Raw genomic sequence first — 12,322 nt, 5'->3', positions numbered from 1 at the left:
AAGGAAATGAACATAAATTACAAATTAAAAAATCTATTTTATATTTGTTCTTGAAACTTTGATATTCTTTAATCCTCCTCCCAAGATTTTGTTTGCTGTCCCAACTTTCTGACTACTGTTTTTCTCTATTTTCCTTCCATGCTTTCTAATTAATCTGCCTTTTTTCCCCTTAAAGCATGATTTTTTTCTTTTAGTATTATGAAATTTGTAATGAGACCACCATTTAGTCTAGATTCAAGAACCAAAAGTTCACCACATTTGCTTTATTTTTTCTTTGCTGAAGTATTTTAAATCATATCCCAGACATCATGTCATATTTCCCAATAGAAGCTTAAGTCTGCTCTTTAAATACTACTGTTCTATAGGCTCTTCCCCTGGCTCCCTTTTCTCATTGCATTTTCTCTCCTTAGAAAATCTTTTTCATTCCTATAACTTCATGTACTGTCTACTCTTAACCTGAAAGTCCATTTCTACACTTCCATTACAGGCCAGTATTTAAATTTTCCTAGTCTATACTTCTCCGGTCAGATATTCTACAGTGACCAGAAATTTTAAATGTCTTAACTGATAATACTCACTGTCTGTTTCTCATCATTATGCTTCCTTTCCCCTTTTAATTATCCTGAAGTCTCATCAGTCCCTTCTTCTTAGTGTCTTTGTTTCACACCAGTCCTTTCCATTCTGTTCTTACTTCTGCCATTCTGATTTAGGTCTTCATCATATTTCACCTAATAGCTTCTCAGCTGTGTCTCCCTGTTGTCTTCTGTCTCTCATCTAATCATGATTTTATTTTTCCTGCTCAGAATCTCCCAGATTTACTGTTTTCATGATTAGGAAAAAAAACAAAAAAACAGGTATTTTAAATTGAGCATGTTCTCAAGGAGAGCAGGGATCAGGTCTTCTTTTTCTTTTTATCCGTACCACCCTTCTGGTTGATACCTGGCAAACAGTATAATAATAAATTATACTGTATAGGCCTATAATAAATGAATGAGAGTGGATACTGTGCTTGAATCCCTGCCTCCATTCATGAAAATATTGCTTACTTTTCTTTTACTGTTTAATTTTGATACTAGTAAGTCACTAACTGGAAACATTGAAAGATCCTTTTTGTTAAAATACTAAATTAAAAAAAACTAATTACTGTTTTTAAAAAGTGGGGTTGCTTTTTCCTTCTAAAAATGAAGCTGCTGCTCACTGGGAGGGCCAGACAGATTTCTATAATGTATTATTGTTGTGTATATGTCAGTTTCCTTGACAATAAAGTAATTAATAGTGTTACTATCATTATTTTAGTTTAAATTGCATGAAACTTGATTTTTTGCAATTTTAGTAGTTTGATTTGTGACACTACTGCCAAGACAGTACATTTTATACACGTATTGAACTTGACATTAATCTACTTATTATTAAAAATATTTCTAATTTTATTTTAGGATCAGTTTGGACAACATATAAAATCAGATGTGCACTTGAATTTTTATGTTTATTATGGTCCTGATCGTGTTAGAGACCCAGCCTTGCTTTCAAAGCAGGATATTGTTTTAACTACATACAATATTTTAACTCATGACTATGGAGTAAGTATGTTGATACTCAGATTTTCAAAAGTTGAATTTAAGAAATTGCTTCAAGTTTCTAAAGTGTTCTGAAATTCAGATTTTATACTCTTCCCTTTTTTCTTTCTAAATACTTAATATATAGGAAATAAATAGGAAATTGTTTTTTAATCTTGTGCAAAAAAGGTTCGTTGGGCTTCCTTTAGATCATAATTTAGTAATATTTTCCATATAGAACACTTAAAGTTATAATTACATACAGCAGTTTGTAAATGAATTCTGTTTTTTCTAATATTGTGGAATATTTTCTATCACAATGGTTTGATTATTGATTATCTAGTTTAAAAATAAGCTTTTTTGTATCTGAAGTTTGTAAGTTTCCCAGTTCATTTAGACATCTAATTATTGTTTGTCTGTAATTCCAGTTAAGTTAAAATGTTTTCCGAAATACTTAATAGTAAAAATTTTAGTCTTCAAGTTAAGAACATTAACTTTTACATAAAAGAATGTAATTTTGTTATATTCAAATAATTCTTAAAGTTGACAATTTTTATATCATCATATGTTTCTGAGGCAGAATAGCTTAGTGTTTTGAACCAAGGTCTTAGCAGAGAGCTGGACTATCTGGGTTTGAATGCTAACTCTGTACTTCCTAGCTGTGTTACTTTGAGCAACGTACTTCACACCTTGGTGCTTCAATTTTCTCATCTATAAAATAGGGATAATAATACTTCATAAGTTTGTGAACATTCAGTAACTTAATATATGTAGTGCTTAAAGCAGTACCTACCGCATAGTAAATAAGTTAAGAATAATAACTCATATTACTTACCAAATTACATAAAGTACTATTTTACCTTCCTGTGTTTTTAATTCATATGAAACATTTATTTTAGACTAAAGGTGATAGTCCATTACATAGCATAAGGTGGCTAAGAGTGATCCTGGATGAAGGACATGCCATACGAAATCCAAATGCTCAGCAGACAAAAGCTGTACTTGATTTAGAAGCAGAAAGAAGATGGGTATTGACAGGTAATGATAGTGTATATTTTAAATAATTAATTCCCAAATATGTATCATTAAGTAAGTTATTAAGTAACTTTGTAAACTTAAAGTGGATAATAAGGTCTCTCCCAAAATTATTCATAGAATCATGTAATAAAACATCTTGACTTTTTTTTTATAACTGCCCATAATAGAGCAACATTTGAATTATTGTTCATTTATGAAACAGTCACTAGATTTATTTTTGAACCTTGGAAACTCTAGACACTTTAATCTTCCAATCAGAATCATGATTTTTCTACTTCCCATCTTGCTACTCGTGAACCTTTACTTTGGAAGGTGGGGAAGAGACTGTAAACTCACATTAGATCTTTCCTTCTTGCTAGTGCTGCTGATTTAAAAATCAAATAAGCAAATGTTCTTGATAAGGAGAAAATTGAGTTTACGGGGTCTGTGGTCTTTTTGTTAGTATGGCAAGTGAGAGCTCAAAATTAGAGCCAGACTATATTTTGAAATTGTATATATGTTTAACAAAGGATTACAGCTTAATTGTTAGCGGTTGTGCTTAAGTACAAAGTGCCCATTTTCAACTGTTGTCTCAACTGATTGGGCCAAGTGGATATTCTGATTGTGTATTCTGGCCATAGAGTTATAACAGTTTTCTGTTTTTTTAGGCACTCCAATCCAGAATTCTTTAAAGGACTTGTGGTCTCTTCTTTCCTTTTTAAAACTTAAACCATTTCTTGATAGAGAATGGTGGCATAGAACAATACAGCGTCCTGTCACAATGGGAGATGAAGGAGGACTTAGGTAAGTAATTTCATGACAACTGATTAATATTAGCTGCAAATAATTGTTAGCAGCTTGAATCAGTTACCACTTTCATTACTATTTTAACCTGACTGTTGGCTTTCCTCTCCAAAAAGTGATTACATCTTAATGCCTTTGACTCCTAAAATCTAGTGATTCTTATTTGAGGAGACAGAAATTTCTGACTACTATTAAAAGTTAACCCACCTTTCCCAACATGGTGATAGCCATTTATCAAGGTACTAGGCTAATGTTCAAATTTTTTGCCTAGAGTAGTGTAATGCCTTGCACTTAGTAGTAGGTGCTTATTCAGAGTTTGAATGTCAAACATTGGGTGGTGTAGTTGACAGAATTGGGAAATAGAAAGGGTTAGTGATTAGAAAAATGGGGAGAGAAGAGCTTAAGAAAAATGAGGATGAGATAAAAGGTTAAACTAACAGGTATTGAATTGAGAGCAAATTTAAATGTGTTTTGTTGCTATAGTTTTTCTGTCTGTAGAATATGTCTTTCATTATCAGATTGAATAAAAACACCAAAGGATATTTTAAAAGAAAAAAAAAACCTTTACTAAGGTTGTAAAACAGTAATAAATCAAAATATTTTTTGTTCTCATTGAGTTAACTTATAGAAATAAAAAGTTATATAATTACTTGTTTTATTTTGACTAGGCGTTTACAGTCCCTAATTAAAAATATTACACTTAGAAGAACAAAGACAAGCAAAATTAAAGGAAAACCTGTTTTGGAGTTACCAGAACGTAAAGTATTTATTCAGCACATTACACTTTCAGAGGAAGAGAGAAAGATTTATCAGTCTGTGAAAAATGAAGGCAGAGCTACTATTGGAAGGTATGGAGAAAGAAAGTCTTTTTAGAAAACAGTTTTTTTCTTTGTTAACATTTAATTGAATAATATTTTTTAGATATAAAGTCTTAAATACACTGACGTATAAATTGTTTCTTTAGCTACTTAAACTACTTTTTATGAACTAATGGTTGAAGTGAGTGAAATAAATAATTCACCAGGTAAGTAATTCTTAAAGTTAGGAAAAAATATAAAATTTACATGAAATGGCAAGTTTTGAATTACTAGTCAGAAGACCTTGCTTACTTCTGTCCCTGGTTCTGTGTCATGGGAGAAGATTCAAAACATTGAGAAGAGTATATATAGAGAAAATAAACCTATTAAGGACCAAAACTTGGAGGAATGTCCACGTTTCAGACAATAAGGAGGATCCATTGGAAGAGATTCTGTCAAGGGGAGAAGTATGAAGAAAGGAGAGAAAACTCATAGAATCTCGGTAAAGACAGCGTAATCAAGAAAGAGGGAATGGTCAGTAGTGTCACATAGTGCAGAGGCTTAGTAAAGGCTATTTAATTTGGTGATTCAGAAGTTAACTCCCAGAATAGTTTCACGATAATAATGAGACATGTAGCCAAATTGTAGGAGTAAGGGGATTGTGAAGTAGAGCAGCTGTAGGGATAGACCATTTTTCACGATTTGTCTTTAAAAGTGAGGAAAAAACTGAGATTGGTAGATAGGGTAGATAGTTGGCTGCTAGATCAATTTTTTTATGATTTTATTTGTGTCACTACTTTGAGAGGAAGAGAACATGGAAGAGACTACCAGCAGAAAAGAGAATAAAGCAAATTGTTAGAGAAAAATAAAGCCTAGTATGGAGGTAGATAATAGCAAGAGTATAATCAGTGAACTGTGAGACAAGAGTATCTGCAGAGTAAGGTAATGGGAAGTTGAGGAAGGTAGACTGGGTTTGCAGCCATTGCATAAAAGTAAGGTTTTTAGAGTGTTAGGCTTCAGTTGGTGTGGAATATATGTGAAAGTTAAATCAATACTACTTTCCAACCACACATGGAAATCTGGGAATAGGAACTAACGGAGTATAGATTAAAGATATTGGGGATTGGTAGAAGGTGAGACATTCTGGTTCAAGCAAAGAGCATGTTTGATATGCATACCTGTAGGAACCAGAATGAGTAGGAGACAAGTGAAGACAAAGCAGGGCTGAGAATATAGGGGATATTCTGTATCTTGTAGTAGCTTACAGTGAAAAAGAATATGAAAATGAATATATATATGTTCAGGTATGACGGAAGCATTGTGCTGTATACCAGAAATTGATACAACATTGTAAACTGACTATACTTCAATAAAAACAAAAAATCAGGAAAAAAAAGAATATAGAAGAATCTTCAAAAAATAAGAACTTCAGTGACGTACAAAGCAGATTTAATAGGAATTAGAAAGATTGTTCTACGCAGGAGATTTCAGAGCTCAAAATCTTACAGTGGTGATTGAAATTCCCTTCATAGTCATTCTTTCAGCTTAAATGTATTAAGTGTCTGTGTGCTAGACACTGTTACACACATTGGGATACAGTGGAATAAAATAGACAAAAATCTCTACCGTCAAGGAGTTTATATTTCAGTGGGATGAAATAGATGATAAAACAATTAAATTCTATGGGAAAAAAGTAAAACCAAGAAAGGAGATAGGGAGTGCTGAAGCTGTTTTTATAGAGTATTCAGGGAAGACATCACTGAGAAGGTGATATGTGGGAAAAGATCTAATGGAGATTGAGAATGGGGACATTTCTGGCAGAGGGGAACAGCAAGTGTAAAGGCCCTGACTTGGGAGCATACCTGAAGAACTTGAGCACCAAAGAGGCAAGTGTGACTGCATAATATAAGCAAGATGGAAAGCAGTGATATCAGAAAGTTATTGGAGTAGGGGTGGATGACAAAGTATGTAAGGCATTGTGGAATATTTCACGGACCTTGGCTTTTATTTTTTATGAGATTTGGGAACCTTTGAATGGTTTTGGGCCAGGAAAGTGACTTAATTTTATATTTTTAAAAGATCACTGGCTCCTGTGTCAAGACTTAGATTTTAGGCATAAGGCATAAATAAGGAGAACAGTAGCAAAAATCAGAGTAAGAGATGATGGTGTTTTTTACTACAGTAGTAGTGACGAAGGGAGTGAGAAATGCCTGGATTCTGTTATATTTTGAAGGTAGAGCCAACAGAACTTGCTGATTGATAGAATATGGGGTGTGAGAGAGGAGAGAAAGGTAACTCCAAGGTTTTTCACATGAGTGACTAGAAGGGTAGAATGGCCATTTGCAGCATAAGTATGGGAGCAGTAGAGTTTTTTCAGGAAGGATGAGAAACTCAGCTTCGGACACATTGATTATGTGATGCCTATGCATAAATTTCCAAGTGGAGATCTTGCAAAATCACTTGAATATGAGATTAGAGTTCATGAGGATGTTCTTGGTTTGATACAAATTTGAAAGTCATCTGTGTGTAAATGATAGTAATTAAAGCCAGGAGATTGAGTAAGATCACCACGAGAATGCATGAAGTTAGGAAAGAGTTTTAACAATACTGTAAGCTGGTGAAGGTAGGAGGAGGCTTCTGCTTCCATTATGTGGCACTCAAAATAAATTTTTTAAACTGAAATGCTGATTATCATTGTAAGATGTGACCATGCCAGGGAATAATTAGACTGTTGGTAAAACTTAATTAAACTGTGTTCTCAGAGAAAGATGTTATTTTAAAAATATTTAATAGGTAATACATTTACTAATGTTTATTTGGTACTTACCAGATATTATGCATTCATCTAAGTGTGTTATTCATAGTAATCCTATTAAGTCAGCAGAAGGGTTACCTACATTTTACAGAAAAAGGATCTGAAGCACAGAGCAGTTAGGTAACTTGTACTGTGTCACACAGCTAGTGAGTGACAGAGCTGGTATTTAAGTTCAGGCACTTTGATTCTAGAATTTGTAAGTTTAATCTTTATATTGCTTATTTCTTGCATTCCTGAATATTGAGAAGCATTTGTTGTCCTACTACAACTCTTATTAATATCAGCAGATAAACATCATTTACTGTAGTCCAGGCACTATTAAATGTTTTGCAAGTGTTAACTTTTTTAAAACTACAGTCCTATGAGGTATGTGTTATGCCACTGTTAAAGCCGAGGAGGCTCAAGACATGGGTTGAGAAACCTGCCCAGGGTTTCAGTTAAATTGGCAGAGCCAGGTTTTGAATTCAGACAGTCTAGCTCTGGAGGCTGTGTTCCTAACCATTAAGTTATATTTCTTCTATTGTCTTAATATTTAAATGTCAGATTACCTTGATATATAGTTTTTGGATCACCTACTCTTTCTCCAGAGCTGGTGTTATCTTTGTTCTACTATATTTTATATTGAATATTTCTGTGGGAAAACTTTATTCTTTAAAGTCCAGCAATTTGACCAGGACCTCTGTTGGTTTTTTTCTGAAACATATGGTACGATTTAAATCTGTAGATTCTAGGCTTCCCCACCCCCCACTCCTCTTTCTGTAAAGTTTTCTTAAATACTATTTTCTGTCCCATTATTTTATTTTTCTCTCTGTATGTGGGATATTCTTTGTTTTCCATAGGTATCATTTTATTCTAATCCTTTACATCCTTCTGCTTAATTTTGCTTTTCTCATTCTTGTTCCCCATGTTCTTTCCTGTGTTTTTATCAGTAGCCAGTCTCTTTTATGCTGGCTTCACTGTGACTTTCTCTGCATTCACTTTTCTATTTCACACTCTTTAGCTGTATCAGCTCATCTTTCATCTCTGTTCTGTTTTGCTGTACCTTTTCAAAGTTCTTTGTCTCTGCTTTAAGCATTTTTTTTTTTTAGGAGGAACTGTTTTATTGAATGGTGTTAAATCATGGCAGTACTCTTGGTCATAATTTTTATTTGCTATATGGCAACATTTTTCTGGTGTTTTCTTTTGTTGCCGTTTGTTCTCTCCCTTGCTCTTTACTACTGATTATTACTCATATTTGAATGCATTGAGTTCTTTTTGGACTAGTTATTTGCAAGAGATTCATATGAAGGGATAGGGGTCATAGCTGTATCCCTGACTAGCAGGAAATATATCTCTATTTAATTATGGCTCAAGGTTACATGTGAGTTCTTTCAGGTTTTACTTATGCTTATAAAGCGGGATCAGAAGCTTCAGGGTTCCTTGCAATAGGCAGTGCTGTGTCCATTGTCATTTCTGAAAACACAGTAGGTTCGTGTCTTTTCTTATTCAGCTTGCCTCCCTTCTTTCTTGGTATAAACTTGTCCAGGGATGTTCAAGCCATGAACCATGCACTCTGTTTTTATTTCTGCAAATAAGAGATGATGATTTTCTCCTCAGGGCATGCTGTTTATTTTGAAGAATTCTGCTCTGGCAGGTCTGCTTGAGCTCTGCAGTCATATCTCTTGGAATCTTCCTGTTTGACTTTCACCGCAGTTGGCAGCCATTTCTCATATATTTTACTTAATTGTCACAAATCTCTCCTGGTTTCGTTAAAGATAGAGTTTACTTTTCTGTTTTCCATTCTGTTTTGAAGTGATTTCCAGAGAAGAAGAGAACAATGCCATTTTTTCCCACTGTTTTAGAATAGGAAGTATTGTTTAGAGGCCCTCATAATATTTAACGTTTTTACCTCTAGGTATTTTAATGAAGGGACTGTCCTTGCACACTATGCAGATGTCCTGGGTCTTTTGCTTAGATTGCGGCAGATTTGTTGTCATACTCACCTTCTTACAAATGCAGTGTCTTCCAGTGGTCCCTCAGGTAGGTATATGCAATTGGTTTACACATCATATTATTAGAGATATTTAAATCAGAATGAGAAACCTTTCATATGGCCTAAATTTAGTTTATTTGTCAAGTGGACATTGTTTTTAGTATAGGACTCAACTAGAAATGTACTCAAGAATCTCTTAACAATGAAATGGAATATTAATGAGGTCTTTCAGGATTTCCAGTGATAGATGAAAGATCAGATTGGGTCAGCCTTTTATTCTGTGTTACCTGCAGACTGTGTTATAATGATGCTTCTGTGTAATGTATGTTAAGTGGGTTCACTACTATTTTAGCTTCTGGATTTTTCTTAAAATTTCAGATTTAAGTCATGCTTTTTGCCTATGGTTAAAAAAAAAAAGACTAAAGACTACCTAAGCAAAACTTTTTCCTATATAAGAAAGATTAACAACTTGTCTAGTCATATTACAAGTCTTGCTCTGAAATTAATTTTTCAGCCTTTTCTCTAGGAAATGATACACCTGAAGAACTACGGAAGACATTAATAAGGAAGATGAAGTTAATTCTGAGCTCAGGTTCCGATGAGGAATGTGCAATTTGCTTGGATTCTTTAACAGTTCCTGTCATAACATATTGTGCACATGTCTTTTGTAAACCTTGTATTTGCCAAGTCATTCAGAATGAACAGGTTAGTTTTATGCTCAGTACAGATACAGTGTTTGATGGAGTAGTGTTCTAGTGTTGAGTGTAATGGAGACCCAAGTCTAGCAGACTATGAAGAGTTTTGTACTTGGATTTACTAATACACCTTTTATAGTTAATTATGTGTTTTAATAGTTGATATATTTCTTATATTTAAGCCCTTTTAACATAAAAAGACGTGCTTTTGGAGGTATGTTTCAGAGTCAGTATTCTAGTTTCACTAACTCTTTAGATCATCTCTAAGAAATAGATTGATACTGTGAAACAAAGATAATTTAAAATTTTCTAATAAAACGAAGTTAATTCTTACAATACATTTTTATTTATCTAAAATGTAAAAATTGTTGAGATACTTTACATGATTTTTTTTAAACTTAAGTGTTCTAAAATTGGTGGTATTGTATACTTACAACACATCTCAATTTGGCTTTGCCACATTTCAGTGGCTTAATGGCTGCTTGTGGCTGTTAGCTATCAAACTGTATCTAGGTAGGTCTAGACTCATGTAAAGTGGTAATTATACCTCCTTCTGAGGTATAATTTTTTTAAACATTTTTATTGAGATGTACTTACAGGGAAAAGTACACATCATGATTGTTCAGCTCAGTGAATTATGAAGTAATCATATCCATGTAACTACTACTTAGATCTTCCTGTGTTCCCTCCCAATCATTACTCTCTCCCTCCTCCTACTATGCTGACTTCTAACTATGCTGATTCTGTTTTAGTTTCAGAATCTTTTTTATTGTAATGGTATTTGGTATGTAGTTATTTTAGAGATAATCTTATTAGTATGCCTTGATACAAAATGGGCACAATGGATAATTGCTTTGAATGAACCTGATAGGATTGAACAGATCTAGACTCGCTTTATAAGCTATTGAAAAGTTTTTTGTTTTTTTGTTTTTTTGGGGTTTTTTTGCTTCTAAAGAATAGTTCCAACTAATACATTGTAGTTAGAGTCAAGAAACTTTTATTCATGGTTCATGGTTTCTTTACATGCCTGCAAATAGTATAATATTTATTGTTTCAGGCTCTTACTGCTAGCCAAGATCGCATACTTTTCCTCTTTTTTACTCATCCCACTTACCACTTTAGAACATTATATCTGCCTGTATAGATTTATCTTAAATGGATGAATCTAATAAAAGTTTAAATAAAATGCTGGGTATTAGGGATACAGAACTTACCATGCTTTATAAAAATTTTAGACAAATGTATATTTCTATTCCTTTGTTAAGTATCACTCATACTTTGTTTTTTCTTCTATAGCCACATGCTAAATGCCCTTTATGCAGAAATGATATACATGGAGACAATTTATTAGAATGTCCTCCAGAAGAATTGGCATGTGACACTGAGAAAAAGTCTAATATGGAATGGACATCCAGTTCAAAGGTAAAACACACATGCATAAATATTTGAGTATTTGCTTTACATTTATATAAAGAAATACCATATTTAGAAATAATAATTTTGCTTCCAATCATGTAATTGCGAGTATTATACTCTGTTGGTGGTTACTGGCTTTATGTTTATTTCTAGTAGTGAATTTGAGAGGAAAGAGAAAGGGAGGGTTCACATATGATAATATTCTTTTAGTCTTAAATTTTAAAAAAAAATTAGTGGTCTTTTGCATTGTAGGGAGGTAATATGGCAGGACCTTTCTCTTCCAATTCAAAATGGAATTTAATGGGTATTCTAATTTTTTTCAGATTAATGCTCTAATGCATGCATTGATTGACTTAAGAAAGAAGAACCCCAACATAAAAAGTTTAGTTGTTTCTCAGTTTACAACATTCCTGTCTTTAATAGAAACACCACTCAGGTAAGTTCAACAGTGGTTCTCACTTTGAGCAAAAGGATTTTATATAAATGTTTTAATTTGCATTAAACCATTGGATTAAACCAAAAAAATTTTGTTTTACCAGTTTTATTCATTTCATCTATCTAAAATAAGTCAGTCACAATAAAGAATATTCCTAGGAACTTAGGATTCTAATGGTAAAGTGCTGAATTTATAGGGAAAAAGTTGACTCAGAGCTTGACATATTAATAGATGATTGGTAAATACTTGTTTCAGAATAGAAAAGTGAAGTAATTGGTTGAATGAAAAGATTTAAAATTACTTAACATGTCTTTATAGTGTAGCTAAGTATTCCTTGTCTCTTTTGTCCCCTCCATTAGAGCTTCTGGATTTGTATTTACTCGTTTGGATGGTTCCATGGCCCAAAAGAAAAGAGTGGAATCAATTCAGTGTTTTCAAAACACTGAAGCTGGATCTCCAACTATAATGCTTCTATCCTTAAAAGCAGGTGGAGTTGGTTTGAATCTTTCTGCAGCTTCTCGAGTGTTTTTAATGGATCCAGTAAGTAGTTCTGTAGACTTTTTGGTATGTTACTACTTCTTAAAAAAAAAAAAAAAAAACAAACCAAAAACTATATGTTAAGTGCGTTTATAATTATAACTGATTGTGAAAATTCTGAGGCAAACTTGAGAGGTAGATAATCTCATTAAAAATGGAGGGCTCTCGTAAGTGCTTTACATATATCAACTGAAATTCTCACAGCATCTCTGTAAAGTAGATCTTGTTACTATCCTCATTTTTCAGGTGAGGAAACTGAAACATAGAGAAGTGAAAT

At 33.1% G+C, this 12,322-nt stretch overlaps 1 protein-coding gene across 6 annotated transcripts in view; it reads left to right on the top strand.

The window, feature by feature from the left end:
- Positions 1-12,322, top strand: part of HLTF (helicase like transcription factor) — a 59,422-nt gene that overhangs the window by 29,508 nt on the left and 17,592 nt on the right. For 4 of the 6 annotated variants that reach the window (XM_031448948.2, XM_064491870.1, XM_031448955.2 and 1 more), the window contains 9 exons: positions 1,437-1,580; positions 2,456-2,594; positions 3,242-3,377; positions 4,046-4,225; positions 8,884-9,008; positions 9,476-9,666; positions 10,953-11,078; positions 11,396-11,508; positions 11,868-12,048. In XM_031448948.2, coding sequence (XP_031304808.2) covers positions 1,437-1,580; positions 2,456-2,594; positions 3,242-3,377; positions 4,046-4,225; positions 8,884-9,008; positions 9,476-9,666; positions 10,953-11,078; positions 11,396-11,508; positions 11,868-12,048 — 1,335 coding nt within the window. The remainder of the gene's footprint in view (positions 1-1,436; positions 1,581-2,455; positions 2,595-3,241; positions 3,378-4,045; positions 4,226-8,883; positions 9,009-9,475; positions 9,667-10,952; positions 11,079-11,395; positions 11,509-11,867; positions 12,049-12,322) is intronic. The other 2 variants (XM_010980567.3, XM_010980565.3) reach the window with 1 other exon arrangement.

The sequence above is a fragment of the Camelus dromedarius genome, chromosome 2 (assembly GCF_036321535.1).
Source record: "Camelus dromedarius isolate mCamDro1 chromosome 2, mCamDro1.pat, whole genome shotgun sequence".
NCBI classification, from domain to species: Eukaryota; Metazoa; Chordata; class Mammalia; order Artiodactyla; family Camelidae; genus Camelus; species Camelus dromedarius.
The sequence above is the reverse complement of the archived record's forward strand: the minus strand, read 5'-3'. Positions and strand labels throughout refer to the sequence as shown.